The sequence below is a fragment of the Anarhichas minor genome, unplaced genomic scaffold (assembly GCF_050575085.1).
Source record: "Anarhichas minor isolate MPS153535 unplaced genomic scaffold, ASM5057508v1 ptg000136l, whole genome shotgun sequence".
NCBI classification, from domain to species: domain Eukaryota; kingdom Metazoa; phylum Chordata; class Actinopteri; order Perciformes; family Anarhichadidae; genus Anarhichas; species Anarhichas minor.
Window position 1 is genome coordinate 6214093 of NW_027466582.1, and position 22591 is coordinate 6236683.

Below are 22591 nucleotides of genomic sequence, written 5' to 3' on the forward strand. Positions count from 1 at the left end.
TAAAAACACACATGGACTCTGTTTAAAAGAAGCCTTTGCCATTTCAGATATATATTTATTGCATGCTCAAAGCATGATATTTTGTGTTGTGTGCAAGTGTTCAAGCTCACAAACTTCCCCCATCAAAAAAAATAATAAACACAGAGAAAGCGCCTCTGAGCAGCAGGTTGTTCACTGGTCCACGTTTTTGACTCGGAGCACCACAGGGACCGAGGTGCACGGGATCATTCCCAGATCTGTGATGACCAAGTCCACGAAGTCTGGCGGCGTCACGTCATACACCAGGTTGAGCAGGCCAAGTGAGGGCACCTGCTGCCAGTGCTCCAGCTGGGTCTTCCCTTTACGCGTCACAATGAGGTCATCGGGATCATCTGGAACGCACAGATAGAGATTCACTCTCTAATTACACACGGGTACAACTGAGCAGAGAGCAGCACTCGACGTGACATATTTACGGAAACAATTCAACAAACCCAACCAGCCGCCGACTATTTTTTTTTTTCCATACCTAGTTCATTGGACACGAAGGAATCCGTCTGCACCCTCTCACAAAACTTGTAGGTCTCACAACACACCAGCACAGGCACGTTAAAGGCTCGGGCTACCAGAGCTACCTGTGACGTCCCCACGCGGGACATGACGTACCCGTTGGCCAGCAGAGCGTGAGCACCAAGGAACACCTTGGATACCTGTGGAGGTCCAAGATCAAAGCTTTATTACAACATAAACACACAAAAAAAACAGAGAAAATATTTGTATTTGCTTTGGCTACTCTTTGGGTAAATATGAACACCTTTCTCGAACGTGCGAATGTACCTCTGGAAGAATGTAGGAGACGGCCGAGATGAGGACGTAGGTGCAGCTGATGCCTCTCTGGACGAGGCGCCTCAGGGCCTCCCGGCCCTCCAGTCGGGGCCGGCTGTCCACCACGATCACGCGGAACTTCCTTTTCTTCTCAAAGGCCTCGCACAAGATGTGGTTGATCAGCGACGAGCTGAGGCAGACATGGAAGAAGAGATGGCGGGTTTACGTTAGAGAATGTGGAAGGAAGATGGGAGCTTCACAGGCGAGGCAAGAAAAGGGAAGAGAAAGTGTTAAAAAGCGGTCTGGAGACACGAATGACATTTAAACTAAATGTTGTTCCTTGCATGTCAGCTTGAAGTGTCTTACCATCCATAAACTAGGATGACGTCTCCGTCGCTGATCTTTTCTATGGAGTACTTGGCAATAGCTTCAGCAGCGAGGATGATCTTCTCTTTAATGTAATTTTCGATATAGCCCAGCAGTTTGCTCTTTGCCTGAACAGAAGAAGAGAGAAATCATGAGGGGGGGGGGGGGGGATGTAAACTGTGTATCGGTAACATTAAGTCTATGGTATCTATGGAATATACAACACGTTGTATGAGTGTATCAAGTGTGACAAGAACCTCTTCTTCTTTGCATTGACTAGGAATATTGGAGATCTCTTTCTTGATGTATTTGATTGCATTACCCATGCTGGCTGACAGAGGGCGACACTGATTCAAAAAACTGCAAGGAAAATAAGACAGAAGCAACAATTGTATGTGTTAAACAGACAAATGTAATTTTTTTTTTTTCTTATGGAGTGACACATTCAGAGAACTGTAATAAAAATACTGAGTGGGACGCTCTTTGGAACTCTTGCTTGTACCTGATATAAGGTTTCAGCTTGTTGACCAAGTCTCTAGATAGCTCCTCATTTGGAGGCGTAGTATAGTCTCTTATTACCTGAAAGGGGGGGAAAGAACATTGCTTTAGTTTATTGACTTTAAATCAACCCACAACAAAAAAATCATGTGTTTTAACCGAACATTAGAGAATGTTGCTGGCTGCTAAAAAATCTGGAGCTAAACTGCATCGCAAATGGGACCTTGTATTTTTTGTCGCTGTCTAAAAAGCACAATGGGATGATAATGCAGTCAGACCAAATAGTGCTTCGTACCTGTTTGAAGGCGTGCAGCAGCGCCACAGAGCGAGCGTTGGATCCTGCCACGATGCCCTGTGAATACTGGAGACCCAGGCGAACTATAGCAGGATGAATCACTGTGGAGGGAATGCTGCAGCAGACAAAAACAGTCAATAGCAAGAAGGGAGATTTAAGATAATCTTATTGGCCAAACATCCTACTGTACTATACGGTCAGTTTACCCGAGTTGCTGTGTTAGAGGGGCTTTGCGACTGTACTGGTGGAGATGAGAAAACAGGCTGACTTTGTAGCCGTAGTCCAACCGGAGTGGGATCTGAAATAAAGCAGATTAGAGCCAAAAAAAGACAAATGTTGTGAGACTTGTTCATGTTTAACTTTGGCGACACAGGAAACCTCTTTATAATGTCTGATTTTGTTGTAAATACTCTCCAAGTACAAACAGAGCAGCATGGAGTGCAAACACAGACCTGCACAACAAACAACAAAACGATACATTTAACACGTTTTCAGCTCCTCAAACGAACACAAACCACCGACACACCGCCTCTGTCTCAATGGACCAAACAACATCCTCAACTTCTCCAATTTACTGAGCGGCGCTGGAGTACGACAACAATTACAGGTTAGCAAACAAAACTAGACGAATGTCAATGGCACACATTTAGATTCAGGAAGGTCAGACCTTGACATTTGTAGCAGCATTGCACCCTGGTGTCTGAAAGAAATGTTAGGTATGATCACATGCAGTTAGAACTCGTTATCTGAGGCTGCAGCGAGGGACATTCAACACATTTTAGGATTGTTGGTGACGTTTCGTGAACTGTCCTTGTTGTAAATACCCTCAAATTAGAGAATCGGTAACGAAAACAGGAAATCCAGAATGAGCAGGATTCAGACGTTAGTTAGTAGTATAAACTTACGGTTATGCTTGTAAGTGTCAGAGAAATATGCGGCTCTCACAAATTATATAGTAAACAAAACACATGATATAACATGTTATTTCCAACAGGTGTTTGATTAAAACAACCAACATAAAGTGTATGCAAGTCCTTTTCAATGAGATCGGTAAGAGTCACCAACACGCAAACTCATTTAGCCTCTTCCTCCTTGTTTTCTCTTTTCAAGATATTTACAATGAATTCATAAAGGAAGTTTAGTGCCCAAGATTTAACCAAACATGCTAACACAAAGAGCTCCCCTAATTTTTAGTGACTGGCAGTGTATGACATCAAGGCAAACTGAGCTCAATCAGACAAAGCATGCTTTTTCAAGATTCAAGTTTTGTTTTTGTTTTTTGAGATGACACATGAAGTCGCTAACCTGTTGTCTTTCCAATTTCTTTGCCAGTTTCTTTAAAACGTCCGGGTTGTCCATTTGGACATGTTCTGGGAGCCTCTTCACCACTGTAAACACGTAAAAAAAGTGTGACTTTCTCCCCACTATATCATGTATAAATCACTTCTTATGCTGGCCTGCTGGCCACTACAGTACCTGGCTGTAGCTCACTAGGCGGCTGCCTAGCCGGCTGCCCCATGTCTCCCTTCTTGCCCTGTTTTGAGGCCCTCTCGGCATCTTGCCGAGCTCTCCTCTCCGCTTTCATGTCTGCTTTACTCTTCGCTGGCTTGTCTGCCGGGGCAGCAGTTTCTGAGGCAGGCACGGGAACCGGTGCAGGAGCAGGCACTACGGAGGGAGGGTCACAGCGGGATGGATCAGTTCGAAAGAACATTTCCTTTACAAATATCACAGATGCAATCATTGGTGCTGTCTGAATGATATGCACCTTTCTGTGAGGACTGTGTTGGAGGCTGGGGAGCTGAACTGACGGGCTTCTCTTCTTTCTTCTTCTTCTTTTCCCCTTCATGTGAAGCCTTGTCATCTTTTTTCTCTTTGCTTTTCCTCTGCTGTTTCTTCTCTTTCCTCAGCCGCTGCTTCTCCTCTTTGGTCAGCTCTTTGCCTTCAGTCTGTTCGGCACACATGTCATAGAGTGGGTTCAACGAAGACGTTACAATCGTGCCAAATAGGCAGCCTTACATGAGTGTTGCAAAATTCAGGAGCATACCAACCTTTGCTTGTGCAATGTCATCTGTATTGCAAAGTCCATCTGTAAAAACAACCAATGGATGGTTCAATTAATGCATTAGGCTGTAATGACAGGAGCAGCCTTCATTTAGCTTCCAGTCCTGCAGTTCTGATGCTGTTAGCTGGCTGTACAGTCATTTAACTTGCTAGGTTTGCAGCATGCTAACGAAAACAGTCACATGACTGGTCGGCAACTATTATCTGCACATAACAGGGACAATTTAAAACAGACAGGTTTAGTTATTCTGTTCGTTTAAAATAAACAATCGAAAAAATGATGCAATAACACGACTGCCTCCTGTCTCGCGCAATGGTACCGCTTGCAATGCTAACGTTAGCAGCACTAGCATAAGGGGAAATTAACTTTGCTACAAGACAAACCCAAAGACCGCAAAACACGCGCCTACAAGCGCGAGACATTTCGTCGCTGCGCACACCGTTAAGGTATCAAAATACCTGTAAACCGTTATAAAGTCCAGCTGTTACACACTCTCGAACTCACCTGTCACTCCACTGTCAGCCATGTTTACGATGCTGCTCAACTTCCTCTGCTGCTGCAGAAACTACCGCCCCAGAAAACGTATATCGCCCCCTTGTGGCCACAATCACTTTAATTCTTAGAGGCGGTTTCCTGTAAAATGTCATGTCTTTAGTTGTATGTTACACACTTTTGTACCAACTTTCTGCTCACAATGAACAGACCGCCTTGTTACAGTTACTTAAATGTATTATTAATATATTGATAGATTCTTTATCCACATTTTACTCATCATTAATAGTTGTTTGCAACTTTCTATACAACTCATAATCTTTATTCATTCATCAGTAAATCTCACTGCACTACATGGCATTTCTTTTATAAACTATAAATTAGCCTATGAATTATTATGATTTTTTTATTTCCCCTAAACCCCTGTGATTCTGATTATTGATTGATTGACAAAATACAGGCATGTCTACAGGGGTATAAGCCATGATTTAATACCTAAAAACATGAAAGTTGTGTTGCATTTTTAATTCAGTTGGTAGATGTTGTACCTTTAAACAGATACTGTACCTACTGTTGTATTGGCCTTCCACAATTCCTGCAGTATTATCAGCAAATACACAAAACATCACTGAACATGATTCTTATCATTGTGGGAATCATGGAGGCAGTCCGTGGTTCTGAATAATCTGATATAGACTCAGGGTGCATCGTCAGACTCTGAACTGATATGTAGTTGGACTTAAGAGATTTAAATACATTTTTAAAAATCACACAAATAAATAAAAGAGGATGAAACATTTGTTATGAGATTCAAGACAGATAATGACATGTTTGTAGTGTGTGCATTTGTTTCCATTTGTCTAAATCCCTATATCACATATCCCATGAGGAGAGTATCTAAAAAGCTTCATGTACTGCGATAGCACGGCATTTATCAGAAAAGCGAGTATTTTTATTTTTGTTTGTTTGTTTACTTGTTCCAAATTGAGCAATTTCATTTACAGCACTCTCAAATCAATTGTTTTCTGCTGCTCTTTTTGAATATACTGAAGGAAAATCAAATCATCTCACAAAATAATCCTGGAATTATGAAAGAATGGAAAAGAGGGTGGACAAAAGCATCATAACATTATTATTATTATCATTATTACAATCACCAAGTCTCACTTAGTCTCATTGTGTCTCATTTCCTTTTAAACAGGTCAAGTTTGACTTTTGGTGGAGGTATTTTTTGCTGAATAATGTATTGTGCATTATGTATTATTAATTTAGTTTTTGGTAGTGCAATAACAAATGTTTTCATCAGACTTTAATTCTACATATTTGGAGGGAATTCACACTTTTTATACCACTCTCAAAAACAAAAAAAACTCATAAACATACAATTTAAAATGGTATAAAGAAAACTGACTCTATGAATCCGTATTTTACATTCATTAAATGTTTTTGAGACTTTAGACATTGAGAATAATTTTAATTCACCACTGTATATGTTGTCATCAATCTTTTATTTGCTTTTTTTCAAACATCCATTGCCATACAGGAAAAACAAACAACACCAAATGACTGAAGAAAATAATCTATCAATGTCAGTAGACTACCACCTCTAAAGTATGCAGCACACACCACAACGCCACTGTGTCTTTGATTCCACGCTGACTGAATTCACGACGCAGTAGCTGGTTGAAGGGGACCAAACCTCACAGAAACACCTGACTTGGTTCCGTTTGACCAGCCACAGCAAGGTGTGTTGCTTCAGCTGCAAGAGGCAGAGCGAGTGAGAGCAGGACGGGGCATGCAGTGAGGAGGGAGGAGAGGGTAGAGGGTAGAGGACATAGAAAAAGAAGGAAATGAGGGAGGAGAAAGTGTGAAAATAAAGGGTGGACGTCATCTGCGAGCGATCAGGCGGTCAATGTCCTCTTCAGCCTTACCTGATGAAACACAGAGAGAGAAAAACAACATCATCCCCGAGTCTTTATTGACACATCCTGCATAGTTACAACACAGAAACAAGTGTCATGGGACCAAGCAGATAGTTCCTATTTAGAGGTTTGGGAACCCTGACAGCCGGTGACATCGCCCTATTTCCTTCCAAATCCAGCCTGCAGGAGCAAACCTTCACCCTCAGTGACAGCTCCACATCTCTGCCCTCCCTCCCCCTCTTCCTTTTTTGAGAGTCCTGCGGTTGCTATAATGGGTGACAGCTGTGGTCTGTCAATCCTCCATGACTGTCAGCCGTTGGGGAAGGGCAGGAATTTTTTCAAGAAGTCCCTGAGACCCGATCATCGGCGCTGAGGGTAATACTAACTGTGCCTGAGCTGAAGGAGAGGGAACAGACCTTTCACCTGTTGTGTCCTGCCACACATGCTCATGAACCCTAACATCCCCCTCCCATCTCATAAAACAGACAAAGGAGCACTCAGGCAATCATGAATCATGCTGAACGAAGCTACATCTTTTATAACATTCAATTAAAAAAATAGACGTTAAGTAAAAAATAGGACCAGTGTGTTTCTTCTTCCCAGTGTGGTTGGTGCTCAAAACCCCTTGAAACCACACACTTCCTTACATTCCATAAGTGGTGTATTAATATGGCGATATAAGGAAGCATGTCCTCGCAAGGGGCAACAACTGGATTCACCGCTCCTCGGACACAAAGCACCCTTTCATAGTCACAGTTGCAGAGTAGCAGGAACAACCGGCTTAAGAATGGTTAACTGTGACAGAGCGCGCAGGGAGGACGGGGCTCAAGAGACACGAGCATCTGCGCCACAAAAGTCCAAAGTTCAGTTTGACAGAAGGGGACATTTCAAGTTTAATAGCTGTTGAAAGTGTGGCTTATTTGAGATTCATTGTCCTGTTGTTGTCTAATACAAGCAAAAAGCAGGGCCTTCTGATACAAAAAGAAAAAAAGATGAACTACATTGTTTGTCCCTGACAGTAAGTATTAATACTGCTAAATACCAGCCCGTGCAGCTCTTTGATGGGTAATGCCAATGTAATGATGCTTAAATCCCTTGTGATAAATAACTCTGGAGGGCGAGGCAAATTCTGACTTCCAGCACACAAAGGTCACAATCTGTACTATTTCCTAAACATTGTGCCATGCCAAGTCGTGTTGATCCCAACAACTGTGCGATCATGTCCTTTTTAAAGAGCAGAAAACAATAAGAAATCAATGTTAACAGGAATCATATTTGAAACGAATTGAAAATATTTTTTACTCACCTTAACTGAGTTCTGTTGCGTCTCCTCTCGTGGTTTTCCGTGCTGAGCGGCTTGAGGCCACATTGGGTTCAATAAGCTTCTCCTACGCTGTCTTGTGGTGACGTCCTTGATAAACTAACCACTGCTATGTCAACCAGCTCCAAACCAAATGGCCATAGGAACGACTTGCCCTTTTTCTTTGATTAGACTGTGATGAGAATTTCCTGTATTACACCTCAGCTTCCCCTCACCTGACAACGGTGTCAGGCTCTGTGTGTTGCATCGGTCGTAAAACTTACAGAAAACATCTGACAACTGGTTTGACGCCTGATTTTACTCACATGGTGCTGCAAATGAGTTATGAGTCAACAAAAAAACATGTCACTGTATTGCCCATTTGTTGATGTCAAATATTAACCTTTTACATTCGCTAATACAGAACAAAAGGTACCTACAAAACGTTTGTGACCAAAAACACAGAAAAGACCAACCTCTCAGACCAACCTTATACTGCTGCCCTTTACACCCTTCAAAGCTCATCTCAGACTATCCCTCTGCTCCCTGAGAACCATTCCCCCCACTTCCTCCTGCCCTTCTGCTCTCTTCGCCTCAGCTATCCTGCGATCAACCATCCTCCTCCATATCTGGCCCAGTGGATTGTGTCCACAACAGGCCTTGCAGACCGGCCTTTTCTATCCCGCCAGGAGCGCCCCCCTCCAAAGCGGCCTCCCACCTGTTGGTGTCCTTTAGAAGCCCGGGCCTCTCCTGCGCCTCCTGTCCGGCCCAATCAGGGCCCTGACAGGGGGGAGCCAGCCTGTGAACTCACACCTCTCAGCTGTTCGCACTGGGCTCGAGACACCCTACACCCCTGCCGTTCCTCTGTTCAGCCCCCCCCCCCCCCCCCCCTCTATTTTACACCCAATGTCAATGGCTCCTTTTTGTAGAAAAAAAAAGAGAAAGAGAGGGATACAGAGAAACAAGGAAGCAACTGTACAATGGGCGTGTTTTATTAGGTTTGGGGGTACAGTCAGAACAGCAGTTACAGCAGGCCACAAGTCACAGCTGAAGCCAAGGTTGAGTTTCATCCCAGTCTGGTTTCCGCGCTTCCCTCTAGTTTCATTGTATCATTTACAGTATAGGAAAAAGTGACTGTCAAAGTATTTAGTGACCTCTCACAATTTTAATTTGATGACATGATGTCTTGAGATGATGACCTTTGTGAGAGGTAGCAACAAGACAAATCAATCTGCCTCACAGTCAACCACATGTGGTAAACCCTTCGATAAAGTGTAACGTAAACCTCCGTTAAAGAAGTGCAGCCAATCGTGAGGAGTGCGACTCAGTGGGTGCCCTCGTGGCACCATAAAAACAAGCAATAAATTCTCTGGCGGCCACAAGGTGACCATCCTGCCGCCATGACACTTACAAAACAACACTGAATGTAATATAAGCAGGAAGGGGAACAAAATCAAAGAAATTGGTAAAAATGTACAAGTTTTAGATGTGTTCTTCTCAGTGATTGTATGGAGCCCGTAGTTCCTTATAAGACTGTTTAGAAGCATCTGTGTGACCATACAGTGATTACCATTACTGCAGAGGCAATCGGCCGGAGCTCAGGGGTTCATTTTCCTCTGCTGCAAGCACAAGCCGCTCCACTAAGGTCAACACCTGTGTTCTAAAATCGGCGCTGGGGTTGGGTGTGATAGGAACCCGGGCCTCATTCACAGAAAGCTCGAGCTAAGAGAGGGAGGCTTATATTGAAACTTAAAACTCTCGCTATTTTCGAGGCACTCGCCGTCCACAAATAGCTACCCCATCGCATCTTTGTAGCTCCTGATTTTCCTCCGCCACAGGATGTTGTCTAAATTCGACAGTTGTTCACTATTTCCCATGGCCCAAAGCCAGGGTGTATCACAAATGCAACATTTCCACTAATGTCAGCTATGCACCAAGGCCTTGCCAGATATATCTGGGTGCTATATCTGACTTCTGTTGTTGAGTGGATTCTTGATGGCTCACACCGGACACAATGGTTGAGACACAAATCATAATCCTGCTGTTCCTCTTAACGGAGCAGCTGATCGCTGTCACGTACGAGCCGGCTCGCCGGGCCGACAAACAGTTCAGCCAAAGTCTCTCATCTAATCATCTGCTCCTCTTTCATCATGTGTCATGCATCATGCATAAGATCTCATCTTACTCTGTGATTTTTTTTTTTTTCCATCTGTCAACCCCTCTTCGGTTTAATTTATTCGAATTCCAATCATCAGTCTGGGGATCATTTATAGATGTTATGTATCCCGTGAAAACTCTCACAAAACGTGTTCATGTAAATGTTCGAATGAGATTCAACGTTGAGATTTCACTACATTAAAAGTTCATAGTTCCCTTTTAAGAACAATCAAGCCAAAATGGGAAGAAGACAGCACGGGGGCTCAGCGGTTGGGCTGCATGTTATCTACAAATTGGGTCAGGAGGTTATTTTTAACCCGTGTTCACATACCCGGGGCCCCCGTTTGCTAATCACTTTGTTCCCCTCTGTCATATCCATCTACCCCGCTGCCAATGTCCCACTGCTTCTGGGGAGGTCACAACACAGGAGGAAATAATTTCCCTCGGTACAGCATGGTAGGAGTTAGACTAACTAACCCCAGAGCAGTTTCTTCAACAGTGGATAGCAAGGATTTCTATTGGTATAAATAAACTGGCAGCTGACACCAGATCAGGTCCTGCACATGCACAAGATGGGACAACCTGGCAGAGTAACCCCTGTATTTTGGAGGAAACTCCCCTGTGGGAGGTGGACAGTTTGACAATTTGACTTAAACCACCTATTACCCAACATCTCCTGTCTGACTCAATGTTTTCTTTTGTCGAGATTGTTTGGTAAAAGTCTGGATAATATGTTTTGAGATGTTAGAGAGTGTGGTTATGTTCACAAATTATGTCTCCATTTGCAAAGTAGGTTTTTATTATGTGAGCGATAACTTGAGCAAAGAGCAAAAATATACTGCATGTAAGGCGTAAGGGGGAAAGAAACTCAACCTCAAACCTCAAATTTAAAACTGGTAAAGGATAACAATGCTCCAATGACAAACCAACATGTAAAAGTGAACTGCTTGATCTCATGCTGCTGACTCATTACGTGGTCTGACATTTAATGCCACTCTCTGTCCTTCCCTGGGCACAACAGTTGCCAGGGCTGAGGTTGACACAGCTGTTGCAGGGAGCCTGGTCCCGTGTGGTAAAGCAACGGAGCAGAATGGTCAAAGGTCACCAGCATTTAGGCTAAACGAGAGAACAGGTGATGGAGAGGTGAAGGCAACTCCCTCCCATGATGCATAGAGGGGACAGATTTAGACGGATGCTATGAGTTTAGATTTGAGAATGAAGGACTGCAGAAACAACTTATTCTATCTAAGAGAATTAAGCTGTTTGGTTACAATCGAAAACACATCTCCACATTGGCCATGTAGTTAAACAAAAGGTGCCCCCCCCCCCCCCCCCCCCCACCCCCTTGAATACATTAGAGGTTTGTTCGTATAGAGTTCTTGAAATATGGCATCTTAATTAGGCTGTGATCTGTTACAGAACACCCAAAATATGTTATGACAGGAAACACATCCCTAACTTTTCTCACCAGTCAAACAATTAGGAGATAAAGGGATTCTGGGTGTCACACTGGGGCCCGTGTCCCCCTTTAAATGGCCCTGTTGTAATGGTGAGGCGGCCTCTGAGTGACCGGGTGACAGGTGAGATGCAATGTGGTGGATCAGTGTGCACACCAGAGTAAACATGTCAAACAAGAGCACATGTTATTTTCTAACACATAGGGTAAACTTCTTTTTAAAAGGTATATGAGAGAGAATGTATTGAATAAAGTTTATTCATAAAGCAATGACATTCCCAAAAGGCTTTTTTACTGACAGGTCTGTAATTGTCTCATCATTTCCTCGCATTTGGAAAGTAAAGGAATATTTAAGGAAAAAACAGTCAAAGTTGTGTTAGGTGTGTTGACTTTATGAGAAGTTGTGGATTTCCAGATGACTTTCCTTGATGAAGACCATCCGTTAAAAAAACATGTCAATATTCATTTATTGTTGAAAACTTTTTTCTTTGTGTACATTGATTTTTTTGTTTGCCTGCAGACAAAATGTGATCTGACCTGCTGTGCGCTCACTACAACAGTCAGGCGTCAATCTATTGGAAGAGTACTAACCAAATATTGAGTTTCCTACAATGAGGACCGAAGTACACATTCCTTTCCAACAACCTCCTATGACTTTGCTCTGCATCAATACAGTTTTAGGATGTCATAGAAAACTATGGGAGCGGTAAAAGTAAGTGTTACTAAACATACAGTGTGAACAGTAATGGGCATGTCAGTACATTTTTAGATCAACATTAAAACCCATGTTTGAACCGTTTAAACCATTATTACTTACTTTAGGCCAGTTTGTGAGAAACATATATCTCTTATACATTATCAACATACATCATATAACTCCAACTGTTCTACAAGTTCTCCTTTGTACTACATTAAACATAGTGTACACATGATCCTTTACTGTGGCTCCTGCTGAACGAATGGATGTGGAGCAGCCTATGGACACCCAAGTGCCTGTGGGGGTCGTCAGTCAGCTGCCCGACTCCCACCAAAAGGAAACGACAACTGCAGGAGAGGCAGCAGCAGCAGCAGCAGTGACACCACGATAAAACAAGAGATGGGGTTTATGGTGGGCAGAGGGGGGGGGGGGATCAGTTGAATCAGCCACCCAGCTGAGGATGTTTGAAGCAAGTGTCAGCAGTGATCAACGGTAGTCTCTGTTCCATCCTCAAACCTGTTCACCCTGAAAATAAAGAGCATGGCTTTAGTCTCTTTGAGCTCCCCAATGCTGATCATTTATTATCCTTCAAGTGGCAAACCTTAAGATTTCGGTCCTGCTTGATTTAGAATTTCTATTGGAGTGAAAACAATCTGGAGACTTTTGTTGATATGAGACCTTCAAGTTCTCAAAATTGTGATTGTTTATGTGTGTGTGTATAATAGAGAAAAACTGTAATTCTGCAGTTTTCTTCCCTGTGAAAGTTGCCAGAGAACCCCAGACTGTCATAAGTGTGTCACCTTTGTGTTGCCTTCTTCAGTGATAGATGGGGACTTAACAGACATTTATCTAAATGAAAATCTTTGAGAGCATTACTTTGATCTACAGATATTGGAAGGCATCAAAAAGATAATGAATTTAGATTTTCTAAGTATATCTTCCTTCAGAAAAGTGTTTTTGAATATTTGTGGCATACTCCTTCAGCTCCAAAATGTCATCAAAAAATGGCAGTTATGGAATTTATTTTATGTTAAAATGATTATCTGGGTCATTGCTTTCCTACATAAAGGTAACATCAGATCAAAAGCTTAATTAAGTATTGTAAATTTAAATCAGTGGTTCCAAATCTTTGCTTGTGGCCACTGACTAAACAACTGTGTCTGGAGATCTTTTGTCATGTGTTAGATGTCTAGCAGTTGTCAGCAGATACATTCACTCTTTCAACTTCTCATGTTTTTATTTGAATGACTGTTCACAATATTTCACAAAAAATGTAAGATTAGAGAGAAAACCAAAACATGAAAAACTCTTCTTTCGTCTCTATTTACCTTGTGACCCCTGGAGGGGCCTGACCCTTGTCTGGTAAACAGTAGACTAAACAACCGAACCGTGAAGTCATGAAAACTAGCCCTCGACCAGCTACAGCAGTACAATACTTACACATCCATGCATCAGTATTCATATGTAATTTATTAAAAAACGTTAATCCCAAGGACCTATTTTCTACCAAGCAAGTATTCTTACTTTTAATATTTTACGTAAATGTTGTTGATAATATATACTTTAATGTAAATAGGATTATGACAGAAGTGGTCGTGATTATTTTACTTAAAGATCTGAGTACCTCCTCCAGTGATAATCATTGTACAATGAATAATAACACAACACTTAGTACAATGTTTGTATTTAAGTATATGGTTTTTATGCTATATTCATTCCTTCTCCATCCCCCTCATGGGTGGTAACAGCTGTGGTGTCACATGACATGGGCAGGTGGGAGAAACCAATGTGGGACATCAGTCCCCCCTGTCTTCCCTCCTATTCTCTGCAAATGTCAAACGACCCCTCACACACTTACACTTACACACACACACACACACACACACACACACACAACCTCCTCTTTTGAGGGGTGTGGCCATTTTGCATTGCTGGAATGTGCTCCATGTTTGTAACTCATACTGTATTTCTGATCTCCCACATTGATGACATTCCACATTCAAATATCTCCCTCTTTCCAGTCCCTGCTTGTAGCTGTCATGTCGCTGTCTCTCATCATCAATGGTCCAACCATAATCTACACTTACACTTTATAACACTAACAGTTCTATGTTTTAAATTGTGAACTGTGACTGCTTGCATTGTACGGGTACCATTATGAAGCTCTGAGACAGTTTCACCTTAAAGTCCCAATGAGACAGTTTGAAGACCTTGGGATTCTGTAATTGTATTGTATTTTATATTGAAAGGGAAATTAGAAAATATTACAAAAATAACAATTCCATTCACTTTTTTTTAAGATTCATAGTTCATTAACCAAGATGCTTCTTTTTTAAATAAAGGGTGAATCAATGGGATACAACATGGAAAAGGAAGGTGTTTTTTCTATTTTAAAAATATCTTTTAAAAACTTAAAAAGTATGTTGAGTGTTGTATTTTACAGGGATAGTAAAAATAAAGAACCACAATCGTCAGTCTTTTTGACAGATGATTAAGTAATTTCTTCTTTTTCTTATTTGGTATTCTTGAACAGTGACAGGAAGGTGGGTGGCAGGTCAGTGCAGTGAAGTGGGACACAGTCATTTAACTTGAGGATGGAAATTCAAGCATATGGAGGGAATCTACTTTGCTGCAGTGCCGTTGTGCAAGGCACTTAATCCCACTCTGCTCCATTTCCTTTATTTCACAGTAAAGAGAATATGTTCGACCAAACTTCCCAAGTTTACTGGCCTAGTTTATGACACAATTTAAGAGAATGTCAACCTGTTGATCCACCAGAATATCTTAATCAATCACAATGAACATAGAGATGCACATACAGGTTCATTTAATTACAGAAGCTCAAGTAAAAAATACTCCCGGTTGTCACATGGTCAATTCTTCTCACTATTGATAGTTTCATTTAAATGTCACTCATTACAAATTAACTCATAATGCTTATTTTAGAGTTTGTATTTAGGGTCACCCTCGCAGTAGGACCATTGTGTGCTGGCTGAGTTTCTGGGGACGATATTATCGGACGGACTGACCGCGGAATATTTGCCATTCGTTAAAATCACGTTTATATCACAGTACGCAGTTACATAAACGTAATTAAAATCACGTGTGCTTGAAGACGCCGACTAGAGACTTAGTTTATCAAAGTATCGAGTTTGTATTTACAACATGGCGGCACCCGTAGCTCTGCTCTCGTCTTCAAACTGACCAGTGTTGTGGACAGAGGTTGGTAACGTTAACGTCTAGCTAACGTTTAATGACGGGACATATTTATGAGCTTGAACAGTTCCGTTTTATTGAGGTGAATAATATATTATATTATCTTTCTGTCTTTGTTGTAGACGATGTTACTTTCAGCTCGCCGCCTCTCCAAAGTGCTGCAGCTCACCCTGGCGGTCATCAAACCAGATGCTGTAGCTCATCCTGTCATCTTAGAGGTGAGCTCACACGCATCCTTTCACCTAGACTGTCTCCTGACTTAGTTAGGTACACTACTTCAGCAGTTTTATCCATATTCTCTACTTTAAAAGGGCTGTTGATGTCACGTTGTCAAGTGAACAAAATATGGACACAGCATAAACAAAACATAAATAAAAACAACAAAACACTTAATATAAACATGACCCATGTTGTCCAATTATTTGATGAATATACATTGCATACACACATACATTTCTTGAACTGAATTGTGAATTAATTTAAAGTCATTTCCCATACAATTCCACAATTTGACTTCACAAACTGAAATAAAGTATTAAGTTTAGACTCTTTTTAGATTGCTAAACCAAGTGTCTCTCTTTTTATTCATGCATTCTTTTAGCTTGGCCTGTTCATTGACATGGTGTAAACCAGCTGTACTCTAACTTCAATCCAAACCATGAAGAAGAAAGAAAGTGGTGTCTAATATTCAAATATTCCATAAGTGACCGGTCCCTTTTTAAAGCCTGTTGTCATCTTAATAGAGAGGACGACAATTACCTTTTGTATTTTGGAAGGAATCTGCACACAGTACCCTGTATGTAGTTTTAATCCAAACATATTTAGTATAGTTTAGTGATCATTAGCTGCAGTGCAGCAAAACAACTTTTCTTTTTTCTTTCAGGCTCTTCACCAGAGAATCCTGGACAACAATTTTGTGATTGTCAGATCTAAAGATGTTGTGTGGAGGAGACAGGACTCTGAGAGCTTTTATGCTGAACATTCAGGTGTTTGGAGACAACTCATTTCTGTTCAAATGTATTTAAAAGAACAAGGTGATTCCACACATTATATGAAAAAGGGTAAAAACTCTTTTTTTTAAACTCTCTTTTGTTTGCTTCTCAGGGCGATTCTTCTACCAAAGACTGGTTGAATTCATGTCAAGGTAAGCTACCATACTTGTACGTTTCCCAAACCGTGACGAATGAATGAATTACTTTGGATAAATGTTGTGTTCTGTCTGATGTGAGAAATATACTCGTACCACACAACCCGCAGGGCTGACGTCAAGTGACTGACTGTGCTCCAATTTCACGCTCAGCAAGACACCAACGAATCATTTTCTGAAACTTCACAACAGGAGTTTCAATTATCAGCGGACAACAGCCCCTCGAGCAATTTTGTCTGGAAATAACCGCGTAGCCCGCTCACAATAGCTCCACACGGATCTCTGGATTGCAAAAAGGGGCTCGTAATCACGTTGTCATTTCGTGTCCTCGCAGCAGTCAATCGGTAGTTTGCACGACAGCCTTTTCTCCGGATGCATTCAGAGTTACTGGAGACATCCTCAGCGTGTCAGCCAGTCGAGCATTGTTCAGCTAAAACCGATAAACTGATGTGTATTCATGGGGGTCTGTAACAGCCACACAGAGCAGTGTATGGTTTTGCAATGACTTTGTTATTCTTCCCCCGCAGTGGTCCGATGCGAGCTTACGTTTTAGCCAGAGAGGACGCCATCCATCACTGGAGAGAACTGATGGGACCGACCAAAGTGTTCCGAGCCAGATACACCTCGCCCGCTACCATCAGGGCTCAGTTTGGACTCACGGACACACGAAACACAACTCACGGCTCAGGTAGGAAGTATGTTGAGTGTCACGTGTCTACATATGTGAGTATGTGACACGTTTACAGCATGTTCTACAGCCGTGCTTTATCAGATGGGCTGTCCCGTCACATACAGGTTCACAGGTTTTCAAATTTCCCTTTTTTTCCCCTCCAGATTCTGTTGAGTCGGCACAAAGAGAAATCCGTTTTTTCTACCCGGACTTCTGCGTGGAGGAGTGGATGGAGAAGGAGGAGCCATCGTTTCGATCGGGACGGATACATTACGACCTTAAAAAACAGATTCACACACTTTCAACGCAAAGCTGACCCCAGACCTGCCGTCTACAGTCTCTGATCCCCAGAGGACCGCTCGGAAACTCTGCAATCGTTAGTCGATGGCTTGTACACACACGCAAGCTCCCAGAGAGGATGCCACAATTCGACATGCTGTACAGACATAATGTCTAATGTCTGATGATCCCAGAAAGTGCATGTTATTTGTGCCAATTTGTTCATCCCATGTTTTTGTCAGTAAAACATATGAAGTAATTTACAAGGACCATACGTGTTTTTGTTGAATTTTATTGTCATTAGAAAACACGAACGACCATATAAGAAAATGTAACACCGTATTGTACAAAACGACACGACGTAGAAAGACAATGCTTTACATTATCTTCACAAACTCCTTTCCAGGCTTCACTGTAAATAGTGCAATCGTCACGATCAGTTTCAGTTTCCTGAGCCATTTAGATTGTAGCACAGCAGCAACTACATGTTATGTATCCGTGTCAAAGAACAAAACTATACGCGTAGCTTGTGAACATTCACTAATGTGAAATAATACCGTAATAATAGCTTTACACGTATATATATTTAATCCTCAAAAGCATCTTCTTAGGGCTTCTTAGATTCTTAGATTCTAGGTCACTTGAGAAATTTGAAACGTGCTAAGAAGTGATTTCCTGTCTTCTGTAATAAACTATGAATTCTTCATTTATCTTTGGTCTGATACTGTATGCACTGTCAAATGTCAGGTTCTGTATTTTCTCTGACTAATCCACAGTTTTAGTATGTTCTACAGTACAGCAAGACATTGTTGCAACAGGCACCATAGAAGCACATTTTACTGTATTAAGAACTAGATACATTGTTTTTGTTTTTAGAGAATGAGCCATATTTTCAATATGACGATCAAACTTGTAGAGTCCCTTGTGCTTTTGTCAGTTCCCTTGTTTCACAGTCTTCTTCCTACAGTCTCTCCTGCACTCAAGTGTTGTGTGCGGCCGCCTGTTTGAGGCTTTCCACGGGTTTCATAACCTCGTAGGTGGTGAGGGACTTCTTCACCTTCCCGTTCTTGTCCACCTGGTGGATGCTCTGCGTCACCGTGATGGTCACTTGCTTGGTCGACATCCGATTGTCCTGCCATTTAGTCTGATGAGGAGGAATGAAAGAAGGGATATTATAAAAAGACAACGCTAAGTTTGCTGAGAGTGCAGATTGTGTTCTTAAGTGTGTTCATGTATTTAAGCACAGAGGGCGTGTGCCAAAATTCTGACAATGTTTCGAAGGCTGCAGCGAACAATGATTGATCAATCAGATTATATTATGTCATGTTTTGATCAACGAGAAGCATCGACATGTCACATTTGAGAAGCTGTAGCAATTGTTTTCTTAAGAAATTACCAATATAATCATTCGTCTAGCAAAACAGGTGCTGTTTACTTTTCTGACAATCGACTATTTATTTCACAAATTGTTTCAGATCTAACTAACGTATGAGCAGAACATAAAAACAAATGATTTGATCCTCCACATCTCTGAGCTACAACAGGTCTCCCACTACTAATTACTTAATGTACAACAACAAGAGTCTCACAATCTCTTCAGTGTGTAGAACACTCCTGCGCTGCACTGTGGTGCCTGATGACGGCGACACCGCCTCACTGGGCGGAGAGCCCAGTATTGCAGGGGGGCTGCTGGGCTTCACGTCGTTCAGACTGACTTCAGACACGGCCGAACACACCGTGAGGTAAGCCTGAGCCGGGAGAGGGAGGCCGTCCTCAAAGAAATCTGGAACTGGAACAAAACAAAATGTCAGCTTTGTCTATATCCTGGATATTAAAGGTGCAATGAACCTTCAGCATGGACTTCCTGTTACGACTTCAAAGTGTTTTTAAACAAGCTTCCGTCACTTAGAGGTGAATGAAGCTCATAGATGTTTGAGCTAAGATGGTTTAAAAATGTATTTTTTATATAAAGTAGCTGTAAACAAAGGTAGGGACATCCAGACTACATTCTAATCAACCCAATCAGAATAAATGATTTTAGCAGAAAAACAAATGAAATGTTTAAAACATTACATGGAGTTATCTAGACACCAGTTCTCATGAATGACTTAAAAAACAGATAGCACATGGGAGGATATAATATGAATTATGTTGACGATATTCAGTGAACTATTTCGGCGATTATTCACATAATCTGGAAATAATAATTAAAATGCTGAAACTGCCATTTTTTCAGATTAATTTGGCCAATTCCGGATCTGTTTTATATCTCCGCAGAATGGAAGACAGGATTTGTCTTCACAATCACATCAAGGCTCCTCTCTGCATTCGCTAACCGCTGTATCTGTTGCCATGAGAGCCAAGTCCCGTCTCAAACACAGTGGCGTTTGATGTTTGCCTATTATGTCCATTTACACATTCATTTCCCCTTGGCTTCAAAGGAAAACACGCGCGCAATTAGGAGCACAGAAGAGCAGTAGAATTACAGTCAGATCCATCTGTTTCTAGGCTATATGTGATGACTAACTGAACCCTGAAAGAACAAATTCCAAATGTTTGGTCTGCCACACATCCTTGTGTCGTACATAACTCTTATCTACGCATGAGGCTCACCACAACCGTTTTTTCAACTTCAATTACATTTTCCGTGCTTCTTGTTTGAATCAGTCGTGCAAAACCTCTGAAAGTGTTTGACGAAGATTGAAGATTGAATTTGCAAATACTCCGTGCTCTGTGGTGGGAACCTAATTAAGTACTAATTCATACAACCATGAATGCATTATTTATTTGTTCAGCAGTTAAATTACTGCCCGTTCCTGTCAGGAAACCAATTAAGTATTCAGTCATCCGTCCACTCAACCGTAATTCATTCTTCATACCAGGGCTGATTGTTTTCTCCGAAGCGAAGCCGGCCTCTGAGTTATCAGAAGGGATGCTCTGGATGGACGACAGGGGGATATCAGTGTCCGTGCTGGTCAGCCACGTCGACTCCGTCTCTTTGGTCCAGCTCTCCAGGTATCGAGGCTCCAGAGCATCGGTCCTGCTCCCCCCACAGCCCATAGCTCTGCCTCAGGGACTTTTCTTCAGAGCGGAAAAACAGAAAAACAGATTTAGTTTTTCTTCTTTTATAATAGCTAAACAATCAATGATGAAAATAATCATTAGTTGCAGGCCTAAAATAAATACTGCTATGTTCCAATTCTGTACATTTGACCAGACAATTTCCCTGGAGATGAGTCACCAACACTTTTGTGTATGGCCTTGATGTGTAGCCTACATGCTGTATTGTTCTGCAGTGTTTTGTACTGCTGTAATCGGTGTCCTAGTTTATTGTATTATATGTACACTACTGAAGCTGTAGAACTATCTATTTATCTATAGCCTATTATTTTTTGGATAACACTGCACATCAATATGTCTTGTAAAACAATTACAGACCAACCAGATCTACAGCCTCACCACAGTTTCATGACTGATCAATAGCATTCGGCTTTACTGAGCCCCAGTTAAACAAGTTGCACTTTAATTAGATGCTAATTAAGCCCGAATGTTATTGATGCGCTGACACTGAATACGCTGTCCACATACAGGCCTCCTATAAATCACTATATCACCTGGTGAAGGCTCCTTATTGAATTATCTTTCCCCCCGATAGGCTCAGATAAGGGAATGAGGTAACAGCCATAGTAAAGGCGCAAATAATGAATACTATATGAGCCTCTCGAGCAATACAGCTCTGTCATCGTTACAAAGAAAACAAGCAACGATGGCGTGAAATGAAAACAAATGCTTTAACAAATGCTGTAATATGCCGAATATGCCCGACAGAAACGCGAACGATGCCGTTTGAATCGACTAACGCAGAGGAAACAAACGGCGCACAGTGAAATATGACTCAGGTTTACTGGTGATGGAGGCTCCCTGGTTTCGTCTCGCCCCGGTTGCTCCTCCGTGTCGTCTGCTGCCAGAAGCGTAACATGTTGTCAATAAATGAAAGTCCTCCGGTCGGCTTTGCGTCCGTCCGTCCGCACGATCCGCTCCTCCGTGAATCCCCTTACGCACAGAAAAGGAGGGTTTACCAAGAGACGGTGGACGTGATTCAGCCTCTTGTCGAGAAGATAAGAAGGATGATTAAATCACTTATTAAAATCCCTTTTAGACTTTTGTGTGATGCCTTTTTACTGTCCTTTTATCTGGACTTGTATTGTTGTATTGTATGTATTGTTGTATTGTTTAGAGGAAATGGTGCATAGTTACAAAATCATTTAACAACAGGTTAATATCTATGGAAGCCCATTTCCACAGCAAAAAAAAAAAGTAACTAAAAAAAAAAAAGAAATAATAATAATAATTGTAAGTTGTTATTTATTTATTTTGATTGCGAAAAAAAAGTAAATCAGCAAAAAACAACAACTGAATTTTCAATTGTGAATTTTTCGGACGAAATTATGAGATAGAAAGTAGAAAGTATGAGATACTTTAACACAACAGTCGTAGAAGCAGCTCTTCATAGGTTAACCTACATTTGACATATAAATGGATTGTGAGTACATGGAAGACTACTTTAAATGTGGCTGTAATGTGGTTACAGATGGATGCAGCAAAAGTGCTGGTACATTTATTTTATTTTTTTAAACTTTTTTCCGCCAAAAAAAACAACAACAAAAAAACTGACTTTTTTAAAATTTCGCTGCCACAAATGGGCTTCCATAAATAGTAGACCACCTCAAGGTGTCACTCGGAGACAACCAGGACATTCTGATGTAGTATTTCAAAATTAAAGCCCTTCAAAATCTCATTCATGAGACAATTTGTCTAATTTCAGATTAGATTAATTAAAGGACAGCCCCCTTGTGCCAGTGCCCCTCGCGGCCCTCCCAAGAAACCCTCAAACAAACCTAACCCTAACCCTTATTCTGTGCTTGGCCACGCCCCCAGCCCAAAGCAATGGGAGTCTATGACAGCTATACCAAAGGAACAAGCTACAGCCACCAAACTTGAAACAGAGGTGCTATGGAGTGCTAGGAATACACACACAACATTTCAGGAGTCAAGCACAAACCTTTAAACAGTTTGTGCGAGACTCCTCATTCGTGAGCTAACGTCAAATCACATTCATGAGACAATTTGTCTAATTTCAGATTAGATTTTAGAGGAAATGATGCATAGTTACAACGCTGTTTTTAAAGATGTTATATAATAAATAAAGGTTATTATTATGATAATTATT

The 22591-nt window shown here is 41.5% G+C and overlaps 3 protein-coding genes across 4 annotated transcripts; 1 reads left to right on the forward strand and 2 right to left on the reverse strand.

Moving 5' to 3' along the window:
• Positions 1-21: 21 nt before the first annotated feature.
• On the reverse strand, positions 22-4620 carry eif2b4 (eukaryotic translation initiation factor 2B, subunit 4 delta). 2 transcript variants are annotated; one of them, XM_076084133.1, is made up of 14 exons: positions 4530-4620; positions 4012-4049; positions 3729-3909; positions 3440-3628; positions 3269-3351; positions 2631-2663; positions 2170-2261; positions 1964-2078; positions 1673-1749; positions 1428-1530; positions 1171-1298; positions 817-994; positions 509-689; positions 22-371 (listed from the first exon to the last, which is right to left on the reverse strand). In XM_076084133.1, the coding sequence occupies exons 1-14, from the start codon at positions 4549-4551 to the stop codon at positions 172-174; spliced, it is 1620 nt and encodes a 539-aa protein (XP_075940248.1). In that variant the 5' UTR covers positions 4552-4620; the 3' UTR covers positions 22-171. The 2 variants fall into 2 exon arrangements, with proteins under 2 accessions (XP_075940248.1, XP_075940249.1); XM_076084134.1 differs by lacking the exon at positions 2631-2663.
• Positions 4621-15080: 10460 nt separating this feature from the next.
• nme6 (NME/NM23 nucleoside diphosphate kinase 6) lies at positions 15081-18069 on the forward strand. Its single transcript, XM_076084102.1, has 6 exons — positions 15081-15271; positions 15388-15483; positions 16149-16251; positions 16370-16409; positions 16940-17100; positions 17247-18069. Exons 2-6 carry the CDS (start codon positions 15391-15393, stop codon positions 17396-17398), a joined length of 549 nt encoding a protein of 182 aa, XP_075940217.1. The 5' UTR covers positions 15081-15271; positions 15388-15390; the 3' UTR covers positions 17399-18069.
• A 271-nt stretch (positions 18070-18340) lies between these two features.
• On the reverse strand, positions 18341-20421 carry baalcb (BAALC binder of MAP3K1 and KLF4 b). The gene is made up of 3 exons (XM_076083708.1): positions 20241-20421; positions 18951-19150; positions 18341-18505 (listed from the first exon to the last, which is right to left on the reverse strand). Exons 1-3 carry the CDS (start codon positions 20419-20421, stop codon positions 18341-18343), a joined length of 546 nt encoding a protein of 181 aa, XP_075939823.1.
• Positions 20422-22591: the final 2170 nt, after the last annotated feature.